The sequence below is a fragment of the Nyctibius grandis genome, chromosome 5, assembly GCF_013368605.1.
Source record: "Nyctibius grandis isolate bNycGra1 chromosome 5, bNycGra1.pri, whole genome shotgun sequence".
Lineage (NCBI taxonomy): Eukaryota > Metazoa > Chordata > Aves > Nyctibiiformes > Nyctibiidae > Nyctibius > Nyctibius grandis.
In genome coordinates this window covers 13,563,714-13,583,017 of record NC_090662.1, presented here as the reverse complement: position 1 = coordinate 13,583,017, position 19,304 = coordinate 13,563,714, and the positions used below count along the sequence as shown (strand labels likewise).

General features: G+C 37.4%; 1 protein-coding gene across 4 annotated transcripts in view; it reads right to left on the bottom strand.

The window, feature by feature from the left end:
• Positions 1-19,304, bottom strand: part of MAGI2 (membrane associated guanylate kinase, WW and PDZ domain containing 2) — an 823,074-nt gene that overhangs the window by 541,789 nt on the left and 261,981 nt on the right. For all 4 annotated transcript variants that reach the window (XM_068400692.1, XM_068400693.1, XM_068400694.1 and 1 more), the window contains exon 2: positions 15,579-15,695. In XM_068400692.1, the coding sequence (XP_068256793.1) occupies positions 15,579-15,695 (117 nt within the window). The remainder of the gene's footprint in view (positions 1-15,578; positions 15,696-19,304) is intronic.

The window sequence follows — 19,304 nt, the reverse complement described above, 5'->3', positions numbered from 1 at the left end:
AGAAGTGGACTGGAAGCACTGGAGCACTGCAGAGCCTCCTGTGCATGACTTCTGAAATAATCAGGTTGAGCATCTAGTTTCCATATTACTCACAGTTTCCTTATTTCTACATAATTCTTACACCTTTATTAATCCTTCTGGCCAACAGCGTGAAGTGCTTTGTAGTTTGAAAAGAAAATTAAGCTGCTATAAACATCACTGTATTGTCTGTGGAAGCTGTGCGTTATTTTACAAGATGCACAAAGTTAAGGCCTGTAGTAATTTAACAAAATTCTACCAGGGACATAGAAAACAATTAATTCTCACTTCAATTCAATGAAAGTTCACGATGATATTTCACTCGAGCAGTAAAAAATGTGCTCCAAGTTATGACTGTGCCTCTGTACATTTCCTACGTAACTTTGCTTATATTCTCACTCTGTAAGTTAAATCACCACTCAAGCATCTTTTTTTTTTTTTTTTTTTTCCCCAATGCCTAAGCCACACTAAGGTGGTAGCGTTCTTCCTCCTTTTAAGAACAGTCACAGCAGAACTGGGTAAACAAATAGGAATCACTTCAGAAAAGGCTTCATGCAATGAAACACAAATTGTTCTGCCTTGCATGTACAGCATACCTTGGATTTAAGGTGCTCTTCAGTCTAAAACAATGTTCTGTTTTCAGATTATTAAAAAAATCAGGAAACTGTAGAAAATTTTCAGTGCATTACACAATCATGTGTAACGTTATCTTCAGAAGTTATCTACTTGTTGCCTCCACCACCCAAACGGCTTCGCACACAACTGCCATCTGGTCTAATCCTGTGTCATGTACCCTGAGACCTGGGAGGTCACTCGAGTCACTAGATGGGAGGATAAGAGGTGCATTTTTTGCTCAGAGCTTACTGTGTCTCCAAGACCATAATTATCCTCTTAAAATTCAGCTTTTGTCTAGTCTTTGTCAGTTTATGAGTACAGACATTTCCAAAGCAGAGTAAAAGACCAGTTACTGTACTTTAAATTTCAGTCCATACCATACCATGTCCTTAACAACAACAGCAATCCTGTGAGCCTCAGGAAGCTCTTGCCCAAGTCAGGAAGACTTCTGCCTTTCTACAAGAGCATGATCTGGCCTCTGGCCATAATGCATTTAAACACATGCCCTTAGCAACCCCTCCATGTTTCCAAACTCAGTGTAAAATACCATTAGAAGGTTGCAGTGACTAAAGAGCTGTAAGGAATTTATAAGGGGAGTTTCGTTTTAGACAATGAAAGTGATACATGTGGTACATTAATGTTTAACATCTTTTTACTGAGCTTTACTCATGATCTTGAAAGGCAATTCTCTAAGGATTGTTCCTTCAGTACAAAACACTGCAACCTTACTTCAGAATTTCAGTTAGAATCTTTAAATTTGAAGTCATTAGTAGGTTCACTTGACCTAAAGATACCAAAAGAAGATTTATCATTGCCACAGTGTAACAAAAACATTGGTATATGTGCACACTGCTCACTGCATGAAACCCTTATTGAAAAATGACAATCTCACTTCCAAAGTCTGTACTGAGCTAAAGGACAAAGCTGAACTTCAGTTTCCCCCATGATGTGTCTGCATTTCAGGCCACTCCAGTGTCTGATGGACAAAAAATATCAGGCACAAGAAGCAAATAAATTTGTTTTTATAACAAGCCCTTCTACTTTTTCGTTTCCATTTTCCTTTATGCTCACCTTTTAAGATTCTTTCTTTTGTAGGAGAACTTAAATCTGTAACCTTTTTTTAAAAACCAAACCTTTAATCTTTATTCAGAATTCTCTTTTATGATGTTAATGGAGGATTATACAAGAACTAACATTTTTATATGTTTATTATTGTTGCTCAAGTCTTCACAGTTAATAAAAGAGGGACAAAGAGAGACAGTATAATTGCATCTTGCAGAAGCCTCTTTTCTTTTACACTTTACTGCTTTTTCATAAATTTTAAAGGAATTTCAATAAAATAGGAACTACTTAATGGGAATAAATTCTTTAAAGCATAGAGTTTGGATAATTTGCTCAACTTAGTAGGCAAAAAAAGCTCTTAGAAACACAGTGCCTCATGGATTTCAAGTATTTTCTGGAAAAAAATGGAGGCTAGTGGAAGCATGAAGCACAGTCACCACAGAATCCCTCAGATATCCTGGCCTTTCTTCCACTTCTTTTCTCCAGTCCAGAATGAGCAGCTCTTATCCAGGCCAGAAATAATCTTGCATCTTACTCAGAAGAGCCTGAAAAGTAAAAATCTCTACAAAATCCCACCACATGTATCAGAGTTGGGACATGCAAATTGAGGATAGTGACAGGAAAGACAGGAGACATAAAATGCTCTCTTTTTGTGAAGATGATGAAAGGAAGGACTTTCTCCGAAATTCAACGCTCTCTTCCAGGACATGTCATTATAAAGTACAAAACCAGAATGACAACTATTCTCTGACAGCTTTAAAATCCAGATTACTAAATTGTTTCTGGCTCTAATTGCCATGTTTCTGAGTCAGTACAATTTTAACCGTGTATTTAAATAGTAGTGAGTTGGTGCTCAAATCTTGATACAAGTACAGATGCATTTGCACTGTAGATAAAAGTGACTGATGATTTCATGGCAAGTTTTGAAGCACTGTAGGAAATTATCATTATTTTTGAAGCACACAAAGATAAACTAAAGACTAGATAATATATATTATAGCTAACCTTATTCTACATGATGCACAGGGGAAAGAAACCTACCCCATACCCTTTGGTAGTTGATGGGGAACTCTACATTATTTCGCATCTTCCTTGAATGAAACCCTGAATAGTAGAATGACTCAATACTCAGCTGTACAGTTCACCATCTCCTCACAGGACTTAGAAGGAAAGAAGAGAAAGAGAGAAATATGAAACTAGCCTGATTTTTATCCTGTCCTTGAGGTATAGATAGCTGTACTAGATTATCTAGAGGACATAAACCTTGAGGTATATTTGGGAAAGAGCCTTGCCTATTGTATGGGCTAGACTTACAAAGTTCCATCACTTAAGCATTAGCTTAGGTGTAAGCCACCTTCTCCAACCTGTGTAAAACTTACAGTCTCAAGTCATAAGCTTCCTTTCCTTGCCCAGTTGCTGAAGGCTTGGACTCAGACACCAAACCACCAGCTTCCTGAGCGGCGAGTCGGCCAAGGTTTAGTAATATGGATCCAACAATATGGGGTGTTTCTCTCTTCTCTCCACCAGCAATGTTTTCAAACAAAAGCAATGACTTCTACCATGCTTTATATGGTACCTGATTTGTTTTACGTGACCATCTAGAAAACGTACTGCTCAGGGGACTTGAATGTTTGCCTTAATAGAATCAATCCTGACATGAGCTACGACATTGACATGACTGCCCAGACCACTGTTATAGGTGCTTAAGTACTTGTACTGATGAAAACTTCAGCAATTAAGAATTTTCTCTCTGTAAAGTTAGATGGCAAAAGAACATGGATTTTAATGACCACAGATCTAGACAAGAACCAAAAGTCTACCTAAATCTACCTATGTCCCTCAGGGTTCTAACCCTGAGGTCCTTTACATTGCTATGGAAATATAAAGTCACTGGAGTGTGAATAAGAATTATGACTTCAGGCATCTATGGCAGGTTTTGACATACAAGCAACTACTTCCTATTTCATTCTGTTCAGACACATGAAAACTTGGCACTGTAAGCTGCATATACTACCAAGATGTTGTTTTAGGTGCAACAATACTAGTTCCTTCACAGCAGTATTCTGGTAGTGTTGGCCGCTAAGCAAATTTGATGTGACAACTCAAACACCATGGAAGAATTTGAATGCTTTTAACTTATTTTTAATTTACCCTAGCACCTCCCAAATTTCAGTAGTGTATCAGCATCATCTTCTTTAATCAAAGATTGTCTTTGTTGCCTCTAGTTCAAAAATATTTTTAAATTTTTTTTAATTTTATCTGAAAAATATAATCGCAAGCCATATTATTCTAAGTTATTCTGATTAGATAACACCACGAGATGAAATTAACATACAAAATACAATTTTCTGCTTTACACTTTTCAAATAATACAAATCTATTCATAACAAGAAAATAAGAATGATCAGGTACGGATGTTGAAAATATATAGGTACACGGGCTTAATGAGGAATGATAAAATGTGCATGTGACAGACCTGGTATAACCAAATACATTCCAATTAGTGCAAGACTAAGTCTTTGCCAGAAGCTGTAAAGTAACTGGAAGAGCCTCAGTCTGCCCATAATGCTTTAGAGTACCTGCGCTCATACACATGAAATGATTTTGCCATCTTTTGCAAACAAATTGTTGTATTCAGACATGAAAAACAGAAATAAAGTATGCAGCAGCTGGGCCTCATCAGCTGCAATTGAGCAAAGCATGGGGCAACCAGGAGAAGCTGCACAATGACAGCGGACTGAGAGGCTTTGCACCAAGTTGTGCTAACTTTTGTGGCTTTGCACAACTTGGTGCGTTGCACCAATTTGACCTAACTTTTGTACATGGCAACTATTAATTGAGAACGTCAACAACTGTATAATGGCACTGATAGGAATGCGTTCCTGATATCCTCTTTTCCCAGTTGCTCCCTCTAGCAGGGCAAATGAGGAAAAGCCTTTTTATTGTATGAGACTGCACAGAACAGAACAGCTACACAGATTTACAGAGGATTTGCATGGATAGAATGAAAAGGCGGTAGCCCAGCTCTTCACTGCATGTGGTATCCAAAACAGTGAAGGGAAGAGAGCTGCTACACCAGCAATGCAAGCCCAGTCAGGAAACATAGGTAGTGCCGATAATCTTCCACAAGCAAACAGAACTTGCAGAGGCTCAGAATCACTCAATATTAGACGTATTTTAGTGGAAGACAATGCAGAACATCTCTAAAGGGACAAGAGATTTTTTACAGATGCTGCTACTACTACCAGGAAATCTTGTGTAAAAACAGCTTTTGAAAAGAAATCTTGTGAAATCACCATTTTGAATGCCACCATAGTTTACATTTTTCAATGAATTAAAGGTCATTAAATGACAGGCTATTCCCTGGATTCTAAGAGCTCTTCAAGATGGAGTACAGTGCAATGTGCATTTGCCAATTAAAATGAAGTCTCCTGTGAAACAAGAGAGAATCGTAGCAGGACAAAGCTTTACAGCATAATTCCTGACACACGTGCGATCAAACTTTCCAGGAGTGCTCCACAACTTATTCTGTGGAGGAAAAAAAAAGGATTCTATTTTTGCAAGAAAGGGTAGGGTGTTTTCGATTTAAAGCTTGGGGGAAAAAAAAAAAAAAAAAAATACATTTCTGTGTTCTTCTAAGATTAACAAATGCCAAATGACAGGTCAAGCAACCAGTCAAGTCAGTACCAATATGAGTTGAAAAAGAAAGCTTATCAGTCAACTAAAACCAAAAGTGGGAATCAGAAAATACAGATGACTTGAAACGAGTGGTGGTGTGCATTTTGTCATTAGCAAAAGCCCACCAGAATGCAGGTAGAGACTGCACCATCAGCAGCCTAGAATGAATTTCATTCTTTCCTACATATAAAACGATCCACTATTTTTGTGAACGATGTAAAAATATCTGAGTAACATATCACACATATTACGATTATTTTCAACAAAAATAGAAAGGAAATACATTGATAAAATAATGGCACATATAATTTATTATTATGCAATTTAGTACTAAAAATATCTAATCTCTCGCTGGAAAGCATATTGTTTTCCAGACCCTTTTATATATGTCCAGCCAACCTTTTAAAATTCGAAGATAAGAATTTTAAAACTGAAATTACAACAATCTTCTGCATTTAAGTCCAGATCACTGTTTTCATTTGAAATACAATCTGGAACCTCTGCGTTATCATATTATTTTTTTTAAACCAAAATATATTTCTGCCATCTCCCCAGTAAGAACATTTCCCTATTCACAATCATTGAAATAAATTTGACAGAATGATTTGAATAATCCATACTAGACTGATAGCTAGTCAAGAGGATGATGTGTTAATAACAGTAATACATTGGGAAAAAAAAAGTGCATTGGGTAGAATCAAAACCTGGAGATACAGGAGAAATATAAAGTTGTGAAAAACTGTCATGGGACAAAAACAGGATAGTGGTACCCTCAGGATAAATGAAAATAAAAAGGACTTGCAGAAAAGTTTTTGTTGTAACAGTTTTCCACCAATAAATTATAAATTAATCTCACTCCTACTGGTAAAACCAAAGCTTTCTTCACTCTTCAGGTGTTAAAAAGCACCTCTTTAATCTTCATTCTGTATTTTTTTTTTTCCTCAAAAGGATTTATTCTAACCAGGCTCCTTCTGAATCTAAGATACGGTGCCACTAGAGGCACTAGTCCATTGACCTCGGCTTACCATGGACAGAAGGTCTGAAATTCTTTCTTTTTTCATAAGACCCAGAAGACACGAGGGGTACCTTGTTCTCTAAAGGTGGGGCATGACAAAAATCTCAAAGCTTGAAAAAAAGCTTTAAAGTAGTCTCAGTTGTATAATCTCATTAATGTAATGTACATGTGACCTTTTTAAAGGAAGGGAGCAGCGGCAGAGCATGGTGTCCAAACATCAGCAAGGATCTGGGCTCCAGCTGGTGTGAGAAGGCTACTGAACTGCATGTGCATTTGAGAGACATAGATGCGAGCAAGCTGCTTATTTGGTGAATCCAGACTTGGCCAACTGCTTAACAATTCACATAAATTGATCAATATGCACCAGATGATCTATTCACAAGCAAGTCCATCCTCACTACCAGAGATTTTCTTTTGTTGTGACTGTAGACGAAAGCCCCAGAAGAGAAAAAACAAAAGAAGCACATCCTGCCAAAATTGATATTGGACCTTTTTATTCAATGATGTAAATATGGATTTAGTAGCTTAATTTGGGCATGCAATTCTGAATATCAATTCTTTTACACAAGTCTGTTTTTCTTTTGTTGCTGTCATTCTGAATTTCTAAGAGCAGCTGTTGGTGCTTCATGTTCACTGTTCATTTCAGAAGAAAATCACCAGGTAAAGTAAAGATTATCCACTGTGTCTGACAGTGTATCTTCTACAGACCGAGAGAAGACACAGAAGATTAAAAAAAAAAAAAAAAAGCTTTAAATGATACTAAGAAAGACAACAAATCCAAAGGTCATCCAAAGACATGAAAAGTTACAAAATGAAGAAGCTTTCTGAGGCAACTTCAGTCCAAACAGTTCTAACGTTTCCAGGTGAATTGCATTACTCGTGCTTTATCACAAAACTTATACAATCTGGCAAGCACTTCTGCCTTTATGTAAAGTATCTCAGCTTCCCTCGAGAAAAAAAAATACATTTTTTTGTCTTTTTTTGACTGTAGATGGAGGCTAAGTTTATCTAGGTGGTATATTTTAAAATCTTTTAATATCAAGAAGGCAATTCAAAACTACCATTTAGTCAATTAAAAATGGTTTAGAAATCAGAAATACTTACATTCAATAACGCTGCAACTTCTGTTAATCATATTTGTAATTTTCCTGATTTCAAAGATAGTTTTTTATTTCAGGAAAAAGGTCAATAGTACATCTAAGACGTTCAGGCTGGAAAAGCCTACTGTCATAGAGAGATATAGTCTCTACCCAAACTTCAAGCTGCCTCAGGCGACTCAAGAGCTATGACTTGTACTTGCAAAATAAGTTAATTGTGGCCTCTTCTATTATTTGCTGTTCTTGTTCTGCACAGACAAGGTACTTTATCAGTTTTATGCTATTGCCCCGCTAGTTTCCTGCTAGTTCTCAAGTAATCAATAAGATTAGTGCTATCATCAAAATTCATTTAAAACTGTCACTATCCTTTATCCTTTTGGTATCATGTGAATTCGAGAACTCATTTTGCAACACTAGAAAGCCTCCTCAAAGTTAAATGAAAAATGGATCAATTCTTGGGGGCAATCAGCACCAATATAGAAACTAAACTTCTCATCTGGCATTACGCATGTGTTATATCACATACAAATAATTACAGACAGATATGATTAGCAACCCAAGTTGCTTGCCAGAGACATTATTCTTTAAATCACACGCTGGTTAACATCACCTAAGGAAGATGGTTGATATTCTTTTGTAGGAAAACTGCTCAAAAAACATCAGGTTTGGAATTTCAGAACTTTTTCCTGCTTTTTTTTCACTGCAAAAACTTCTAGATACTTTAGTGATATTACCTCTCCAGTTGGCAGTGCATCAGATTACCTGTTATACAAGTAATTTATATTGGCACTGAAGTATAAAAAAAAAAAAAGAAATTACTTATTTTGGATGATTTGATTTTGAAAATGGGAGAGAAAAGCATACTATTTAAGGAAGTAGAAAAGAGGGAATGAAGGAGTGGAAAGAATGGGAGTGCAGGGCAGAATTAGCAGTCTCTGTTTCTCGTAAATGTGATCTGGGTGCAAGATCCCTTCTTCTTGAAGAGTATTTATTTTCTTTGGATACCCGTTATTTTAAGATAAGTATTTAAAAACAGATGTATTAGTCACTGAGTAGCTGAGAATTGATGTCCTCAATATGTAGAGCTGAGAAATTTCTGAGAAAAAGCAACAGAAATAATGTGTGTTTTCTCTCTCATAACTAACAAACAGTACAGTATTTTCTATCAGCATTGCTATTTGTAGACAAAGTTTGGGCATCTGTTTACCCTAGATCCTAGTTAAGATAAAATTGTAATTCACTTGTTTTTTGCTTGGTTTTCTTTTCATCCACTGCTTCCCACTGATGACAATGCAGTGCCTGCAGCCCAAACACCCTCTGAGCTTGAGCAATGCTTCATGCCCACTGACAGAGAGGCAGCGCAGTGCCAATGGTAACCTTTACCACTATGCTCTGAAACAGACAAAAAAACCCCATAAAATTGCATGGAAAAGTCAATGTGATGACGCATGAGCCAGTCTCTTATAACCAGATGTTCCCAGCATCTTCAGAGAAACAGGTCAGTGTACTGTGCATTTCCAGGAGGTAATTAGGGATACTACATGTAGCAGTAGAAAAGAAAGCAAGGTCCACGGGCACTAGTTTAACCACCACTCCACTTTATGCAAGTCAACTCGGGATTGTCTGTGCTGTGGGTTTATTTGTCGACTGTTCTTTGCCTCTTCTGTTTAGGCTGTCAGTTATTTGAAGCAGTGACCTCATCATCTTCTGGTACACGTGGCTGCGCTGCATATAGCACAGCGGGGCCCTCATCTCACATAATGACCTGATTTGGTTTAATTTTGCTTGAGATACAAAAAAGGCTGAACACGCTTGCCAAAGATTCTGCTTTAAGTACACCTTGGAGGTGTGCTCCATTAGATACACAACAACAAGAACATTTCCCTGGAGCTCAGCATTGCTCTATTCTGAGCCATCAAAGTTCAGTCTAAGCAATAACTAACACTTGTCTGAAAGAATAAAGTAGTCATTAAAGTTAGGTACTATTATTTCCAGTGATGTGGACAGCTCTTGGCAGTACGGTGTGCTAAGCACAGGTTATTTTATCCTCAGAATAGTTCCATATGACATCAAACTGGCAGATCTTTTAACTGACAATATCTGGACTTTCTAATTTGTTTCTTTTAAGAACAAAGCTGTGCACTAAATTTCCACTCTTGAAAGATACTTTTGACACTGAAAAAACTTATAAGAAAAATATGAAACCACTGGCAAATCTGTTTCACACATTCCCCTTTGAATGCTCTTGGCTATATACTTTTTAGAAGAGGAATGAAGTATTTTAAAAATGAAATTTGAAAAGCCTCATGTTTGTCCAAATATAGATTAGTCAAATAGATCTCACATCCTTAACCAGAGCAGCAGCACTACACACAAAGCTTCTGAGTGGGCTGTACCCTCACCCAATATATATTTATTGATCACTTGACTTCTGCCACTCTTTCCTCACCTTTAAATTCAGAAACCTCAGATGAAAACCTGGATATGTGACTAGGATTTCCTTCAGTATTTACTCAATATTGGCATCCCTTGTTATAGTGACTAATATAAAAGGTATTAGAATTGATACAAACTACTGTTCTATGATAATACCTATTAGATCCAGCCCCCGGGAGGAGGGGCAGGAGAGAAAAGCCTCATCATAACTCAGTATATACACACCCAGAGGTGCCTTACTTCTGATTGGTACCTATGAAGAAGACTATGAATGACCATGGTCTCCTAATGTAATACATTCCCTCACTGCCAGAGGGAAAGACCTTGACTGTTTGAGAGATGGAGACTTCTCCAGGGCTGAAAGTGTGGAGTGAATTCCCCTGAGGCTGTGTCCTCACCACCCTGCAGCAATTTCTGCTTTAAGTAGAAACACATTTTATTGACTTCAGTATCTTAAAAAAAAAAAAAAAAAAAAAAAAGCTAATGGCACTTACCTCTGCCATATATGACAAACAAAAGCAAGTCCAGCAAAGAAGACAAAAAAAATCACTGCACACACTTTCTTTTCTGGGAAGAGGACTAGACGATAAACAGAAGCACTTTGTAATACATGAGACTTCAACAGTACACAGACAATACTGCAGCATGTAGGTTAAATATATTTATACATAGACCAGGTTATACTAGAATAGAACAAAACCACATTTGAAAATGAGGCTGTTGTTATTTAAAGGCACTCAAAATGACCCAAGAATCTAATTATTCACAGAAGATGGATAAAATAAGAAATCACAGCAGAAAGGAAGGATATTATTACGTGTGCATAGGTTTCATATTTGCAGTTCAGTGTGTTACCTATACACACCTAACACAAAGCAATCATAACGCCAACAAGCAAACTAAGCAAAAGAAGGAATTATTATCACTATTTCGTATGTGGGGAACTATTGCACATAATGACTGCATTTCTTGCCTGTGGTCACTCACATATAGCATGTGGCTGAGTCACAAACTGAACCTGTTTTCCTATGTCGCTGACAAATGTCTTAAATAAACCATCCTTCCTCCAAGTCTTCGGTGTTAACAGTAGTACTGCATTATCCAGTGCAATAAGCCTGAGCCACACACCCAGTCCTCTCCATTCTTTCATCATTGTTGTTTTTCTAAATGCAAACACTAGGAAGAAAACTTCCTCATCCCCATGAATTTTTTTTCTTTCCATGTGTTGTTTTGTTTGGGTGTTTTTGTTTTTTTAAATTATTTCACATTCTCACTTCTGATACATGGCCAGTGGAGGATGCACTTCTGGGCTGCATCCTCCAGTGGTGTAAATCAGTGCAGTGGGATAAAGTATTCACCTGAGCTACTGTCAATCTGAGGTTATATCACAGAGGATATCAATGAGAATCTCTTCATATTAATAGATTATTTTTTTACTTCTATCAATCAGCTTGTCATTGTCTGACTTTTTCCAGTGCTGTTTAATCACAATGTCTTCCACTATCATTTCATATTCCCTGTCTGGGAAGGAAACACACAGACTCTATTTTCAACCACAGTTCCACTACTTTGCCAGCTCTTGAAGAAACGGAATTTGCAATTGCTTGGAAGGACATATCAAAGTAGACAGGTCTGACCATAACTGTCACTACCAAAACTACTTTCCTGTCACGTACTCTCCCCAAAGCTTTATTCTTGCTATGACACAAAATTAGAGCTCTCTCTTTTCACCTTAGTGAAGACTGGAAAGCTGCTTGCCCACATGGCAACTGCAGCTTGCCGAGAGCACTACCAAGCACAAGGTGCAGCATGACTAATTTGTTGTCTGCCTACAGTATTCACAGTCCTAGATGTGTTTCGTGGCCTTTCTCCAGATCCCTGGACTTGGACAGAGAGCATCAGCTACTGCTTACCTGCGTTTAACAACTACTACTTCTTACCCCGGCTATTTTTCTGTATTGTAGGACAACCTCAATTGTTAGCGCTCAGAAATAACTTCAGGAATAAGTTTAGGGTAAGAAAATTATGCTAAAAACCCATAAAAGACAAGGGGGAAGAAAATGCATGAAACCAACTTCAGTCAGGTCTTCTAAACTTTGAGACCTGTGAACTTTTAATTCCCTCAAAACTGCATTTTGTCATTTTTTGTTTTCCTCTGAGATGCTCAGCATATTTCTCATCTGTATTACTTTTGGTTCCCCAACACCTGAAGTCCAGTCCTCCTGCTTGCATTAAAACAAGACCTGTGCCCTGACAGAAGACCACTGCCCAGTCCTCCTTCTAAAGAGTGCACATTTTCTTTTATATCATTTGCAATACTGTATCTTTAAAAAAGTTTCAGTTTCTTGACCTTGTCTGTTGAAAGCTTTATTGCTTTTCTAACTCAGCTTCAAATTAACAGAACTTTTTCTTCATTTCCTTGTTTATGTATCAGTTTCATTACTGCTGTCACACAGGTCTGGGGACTGAGCTAGTTAACGTCTGCATCTCGACTGCTGCCAATACAGTCACACGTTCTGCCCTGGGATATATGCGTGTAATTCCTGTTGACAAAGCAATGAAAATCAATTTCATATGGCACTGAGAACTGCAACCACTTATGGAAGGCAGCATTTGACTCTTAGGGTTACACAATCATTTCTAATTTGGTAGAAAGTGGCACTGCATTATTAAAAATAGAGAAATGCAAGGATCACAAACCCAACCAATTCATCCCACCCACAGGGGCCAGTTTCTCAGGGCAGAATTGATCCATTATCCTCATGTCATGCTTTTCTGGCCCATCCATCCTTTGGTGCACACAGGGATGGTACACTCGTGTAGTGTACAATTCAAATTCTCATCCAATAAATACTGGCTTACCTGTTCTAACTACATTTGGCTTATCCTGATTTAAAACAGGTATGGATTTAGTTTCCTGCTTCCTAGTTTCACAGAGAATACTCACTCAATTAACGTAAGTGAAAGATGTCTTAGGCTGGTCTGCAAGGCTGAGAAACCAGTGGTCATGCCCATGGCACTGCTAGGGCCAATGCTGTCAGTCTGAACAAAAAGCAAAGGATAGTAAAAACTCAAAGTCAAGGACTCTTTTACAAAGGTTCTCCTGGTTTCACTGGCAATTATACCTCTATAACCAAGGAAAGATTGTAGGTGCCTTTTAAAGGGAAAAGGTTGCCACTTATTTTTCAGATTTTTTTTTTTTCTGTTTATGTTACAACCTTGTCATTGGAAATAAAGTCTATGTTGCATGAGGTTGGCTTTCTCTATTTTTCTGCACAAGAATTTGACCAAATTGACTGCTGCTTTTGCTGTGGTGGCATCCATTGCAATATTTGTAATAAGTACATGGTTAGTCTGTACTCATTAAATTAACTTGTGGGCACTGGTACAGTCAGTTAAATATTACTGCTGCAAACTAAAGAAATCTCCCTACCAGGTGTAAAATACACTGGATGGCTTACCATTACTCCTAGCCTACGTACAGATCTTCAAAATAAAAATAACTGCACAAAGCAGAAAATTTTGAATATCAGCACCCTTGAAAAGTAAGTTCATGATTCAAAAATTAGTCAAGTTCTATGAAAAAAAGAAAACAGTTGAGAACATTTTTCCTCCTAAATATGAATGCTGGATATACAATAAAATTGCATTAAAAAAAGATTCTCCTCAATTATGATGATGGGAAATCTGGGTTGCAATCTATGTGATGATGTCCTTTTCTTTTACCTGATTATGGAAACTTCTTTAGGTTACCACATATCACCCTGTCTGCATTCATTGATGTCTCTATTTTAAAATACCCACGTTTCAGGAGGGCTACTTTCTCAGGATTTTCAAAAAAATTTCAAAGAAAAAATGCCACTCAGGCACTACTTTTTTCATATTTTTTTCTACTACCACTATTGAAGAGAGTCTTCCACTCTATCCAAGAACATGCCTGCTTACCTAGCAATTCAGCAGCTGTCATCTGCAGCACTATACTATTTTTGAAGACCTGGTTCTTACTTAGGTAAAGCTTCTCAATATGTAATAGAATAATGACCTAAGAATCTAACCGCATAAAATGACACAGAAGATGGATAAGTTACAGCAGAAAGGAAAGGTAATATTAAGTGTTTATAGGTTCCAAATTGTGGTCTTTATGGTTGTAGCACTACTTTCTCAATGATAGATTTCCTTCTGTGAGTACTGTTTTTCACTCGACAAATGAGAACACTTTATTATTGCCTTGATTAAAACCAAAACAAAACCAAAAACTACTCATCGTGCCCATACTGCTGACAGACAGTTACCTGTTATACATGTGCAGTAGTTGCAATATTGTTGGGCTTTCTTTCTCTTTAATCTGGATTGCCATCATTAACAAGCATGTGCTGGGGCTGTAATAAGTACACTCCTATGCTAACCCCCCGCGCCAGACATCCTAAGAGGTGGGATTTAATCTCAAAACATCTTTGTACTTGCATTTGCACTTCAGCTGTGATGTTTCTCAGCAACTTCAGGCAAACCTAAGTTCATCATAAACCTCACATAAATGTAACGGTTTTGATTTTCTGCATACAGGTAATAATTTTTTACTGTTTTTCTACATCTTCCTTTCTAATCAGGCATGAATAAAACTCCTGAAATGAAGACTTTATATTTACTTATCTTCAGCTTCCGAAAGAAAAGGGAAATGCTTGAGTGTCCTTTTTTTTGGCGGAGCTTCTCAAAGCTCCATTCTTTAATGTAACGTACCTACAGTAGCATTCAAAACAACACAGCTTTCAAAGAGCGCCCGCTCATTACCATATAAATAGCACAGTCCCTTACTTAGTATACCTTTCTCTGTCTATCATTTCAGGGTCAAGCCTGCAAGTTCAAAGGTGCAGCCTTTTTTTGCCAAAACCAGAAGCTCTATTTTTTTGTCTACTAAGCAGTTATTTTACGAGGGTAGAATAATAGAACTTGAGTCCATTTTAAATGATATATTGTCTGTCAGCCAAGTAGATCTGTTCTGAAAGGCACGGTCCTGACAGTCAGACACAGCTTATGTTACTATGCTTAATTTCATGTCTACTGCAGAAATAAGTGAATAGTGTCAATAGCTACAAAAATGATTTTAGAGGTTTCAGAATATTTCAGATCTAGATAGCATTATGCAACAACAGAAGAACATGTATGCAAGACAATACAAACTTTCATTGCCATGCCTGCTGCATCTAAATGACAAAATTTCCTAGTTTATATGTTTCCTCTGTTGCCCTATTGCATTCTAAACCCCATGGTATTATTATGTAAAGTATAATACTGTGAAATACGAGGTAGATCAAACTCTCTCTGTTAGACATCAATTTAACCAGACCTGAAAATTGCTTTTTTCTTTAAATTTGTGCTTTTTAAAACTGCAGAAGAAAAATATTATTATTCTAGAGCCACAGTTTATGAGAACTACAACTTTGAAAGCAGCATGCAGTTTCAGAAATTAATTCAGCATTAGACAGTTCAGTATCTCAGTAATAATGTGGAAGACATGAACCAAACCACAAATCTATTTAGAGGAAGACTGCTTCATCTACAGTCCACCTCTTCATGCCTTCCAAATGGCCTCAGCAGCATTAATTCAGATAGTCTGTTGCCACTAAGAAAACAGATTTGTTCATCTCCACCCTACTCACATGGCACTGTGCGGAGGTATAGATTGTCTCTTATGATCTGCTGGAGCTCATGGTCTACCGAACCTTTCTGGAACCGTAAATTGAGGTAGTGACGAAGGTCCTTATCAACAATGCCTCCTGTCAAGGAAAAGACAAATGAAAGCATGATTTAAAAATATATTGCTTTGACGGAAGCAATGAATCTGTTGTAAAGTCTCAGTGGCTCATTTTCCTTCATGTTTCTGTCACGATGGATGACAGAAGCACAAAGAGCTTTCTGGTTAAGGCATACAGTTGGTATAATATTACTTAGGATCAATAACTGCAAAGGTTAAAACAGTTAATGACAACGAACTGGATAAATCTGTACAGTTCAGAAAATACATTTAGGATTATAGGCAGAGACGTCAACTTTTTTCTGCACAAACTGGAACGTATTGTTATTACATAGCTACCTAAATATATACTTAAATAATACATCACTAGGTATTATGTTTCCCATGACCTTATACCAATTTCCCACCTGCTTATTAAACCAAGAAATGTTCCTTCAAAATATCTCTGTAATGTTCAGTGTTTTTAGTCCAAGCGTAACCAGAATAAAATGAAGCTGTACTTAATGATCATATAAATATGATATAACCTTGTGTTATTTATTTCTAATAGCACTTACATCTGGAAAAGATACTATAGCAAATAAGGGTACAGATTTTACTTTCACCACTGAAAAGTCATTAGTAATAAAACATCTCAGCATACCACTGCAAATGTGGGAAAAAAAAGAGTTAAAAAACTGTATTTGCCATTTTTACTATAACTTTAGGACAAAACAACTTAAAGTATTGTTTAGCTACTGACTGGTGTATCATGTTCCACTATTAAAGGCATACCTATAAATCTAATCCAACATAATTAATAAACATTTACTGATATAGTTCCTCTCCATTTCTTTTAACCTGGAGTATGAATCACATCTACAATTATGGAAAAAAGTCCATAAATAACTGCATCTCTTCCTTCTCCGATATTCTGACATAAGAAAAATATAGAAAATCATTACGACACTGACTTCTGACATACATTCCCGAGATGAAAAATTGCAAGCAGATAAAATCCTAACTTGTTGCTTCACACATTCAACCTTAAAACATTCTTTCAAATGGCATTTGCTATTGAACCCTCTGCCAAAAGTCTTATTGACTCGGACTATATAAAGATTTTCCTGTAAAAAGGAACAAATAACATTCCTACCTAATTATTTGAAAGTCACTGCAGAGCACAAACAGCTATAAATTAAAATGTATTTCTCCTTACAGCTATTCCTATTTATCTGCCAGTTACAATTCTATAATCTTATTATTGCTGCTCTTTGTCAGTAACTTCCAAAACCTTTTGTTCCAGGTTTATAAAAAGCTTATAAATAATTTCTGTCATCTTTAGCTAAAGGCAAAAAACCCAGCAGACTTTCATAACCAAAAGAAGAAAAAAAAAACAAAACAAAAACCACTCCACCTCATAACAGACACAAAGAAATACCTGTGTGCCCAGTTCCCAGCTGCTGAGAACTTCCATCCAGATCTCTGTTTTTCCAGGATCCCAGCTGAGCCACTTAGTCTGCTACTTTGGTACCATTAACCCTGTTCCTAGCAATGATCTTTGTTTGAAGACCAGACCATCCTTACTACTGCCAATTTCTTATGAGAATTCAGAGGAGGTGAGGGCTGGAGGAGGCTGCAGAGAGACGCTCTGCTCCTGATTGGAATCAGCTGTCCTTTCTGATCGGCTGCAGAGAGTAAAGGTCCTGCAGCTCTTGTTCTTCTGGCTCTAATATACAGAATATGCCCAGTGATGCAGATGCTTTCTGGCAGCCTGAGAAAATGCCAGCTCGAGAACAACAGCTGTAGCCTGCCCACTGACATAAACCTGAATCATTCAACTTATGACATAAGTAAGTTTAGGAACCTACACAGATTTCTGACCCTCAAAGTGCATTTTTTATTTACAGCCTTTTGCTTCAAACACAGCCATTTACTTCACCATGTGTTAACGAATGCACTAAAACCTCCTAAGCACTTCATAAAGAGAGTCACCTGATATTTTTGGCAAACTGCGTATTCCAAACTGGAGTACAAAAAAATATAAGAGGAGATACCTACAGCCTTGTATTTGTTACATACAGATTCAAAAGCATAAGGTTGTGATAGAAATAAAACGTCTACATGGTACAGAGGAAAAAAACTTACCAGCTTCCAAGCGCAAGGGAAATATATGAATTTTTTCTTAATATCTGAGTATATACTGTAACATTAGCAAAGTCTATTTTGAAGAGCAGTCAGATGAACTACAGACAGCACATGTACAATTGACACATTTTCTTCTTCAAAAGTCATTCTGTTTTCTGACCTAACTGATGTTTCTCAATTCTTTGGGCATAAGCTACCTTTTTTTTTTGAATCGGGTAGAACAATGAATTTTACATCCTGGAAAGTGTAAAAAATAAATTAGTTTGAGAGTCCTGAAGAGCAGATGCAATAATTTTATTTCATCCTTCCAACTGTCATTCTTCTGCTTTTCTCCCCTAAAAAGCTTTGTTGTTTTACCTGATGCTTGTCAAAGCATACTTGACTCCAGATGTGCTTTCCAGGTATAGTACCTGAGTTTTTGAGCAGCCTGATCCTTTTAAAGTACAAGCAGAACAAAATCTTGAGTGTGCTAGTATGGGGCCACAAGAATTTTTGCAAGAAACTACAGTGATTCGTAAGTATGTAAACCAGCCTTGATTTAGCATCAGTGAATTAGATCTGAATTATATAGGACTATGTCCTCCAAAAGGCTGAAATAAGACACAGAAACTATTAATTTGGTTTACTTTGGAGGGAAAAAAGAAATCTAGTGACATTGTCAATAAGTTCATTGAAAAAGAAGCAATCAGAGAGAAACTGCTTTTACAGGTGGCAACAATACTCCACCATTTAGTGGTCCCATCCAGCCCAGTTAGACAAGTGACTTGACTTGGTTTATATAAAATTCAACTTTCCTTTATTTTCTCTTTTCGCAGTACATTGAAAACCATTGAGATGCTGAAAAATTCCTGCCATGAACCTAACTCCCTGGTTTTCTATTGTTCCCAGCCAGCCCACAGTGGAGGACCTCAGAACGATGCTCCTGGACCGCTGGTGCCTGTCGCACCAACCCCGCCGCAGCTGCACAGCGGCTCACAAGGAGGAGCTCAGAGAGAAGGAGCTCACGAAGGCCACATCCTGCTCATCGTGCATGATAGGAAAAGGAAAGGCTGTTGCGTGTCAGAGGTACTATACAGCACAAGCTTTAGAAACCCAACCCAGAGACCATAATTCAACCTGTTCTTCGGCCATTGCCATGGGAGGAGGCTGACAACTGTGTGATGGAGCATGCACTGGCTTGCAGCCGTGCAGGGCTTTTTTTTTCTTTTTTCTGGCCTGAGGCCTGTACTCTGTTTCAGTTTCATTTCACTCCAAGGGATCCCATTGCTTTGCTAGCCGGGAAATATAGGACGTGAATTAAATACTTCCAGTAATGATTTCTTGCATAATGTATGTCTGGTTTAGGTACAGCTACCAGTCATGATGGCAAACTCATAACCATGACTTAATTTGATTCCAGAGATTATAAAATTAGATACACTTGGATGAACTAGTAGCAAAGTCCAATCAGAAAAGAAGTACAATAAAGAACACACATACAAAATGGTATTGAATAGTTTGTAGC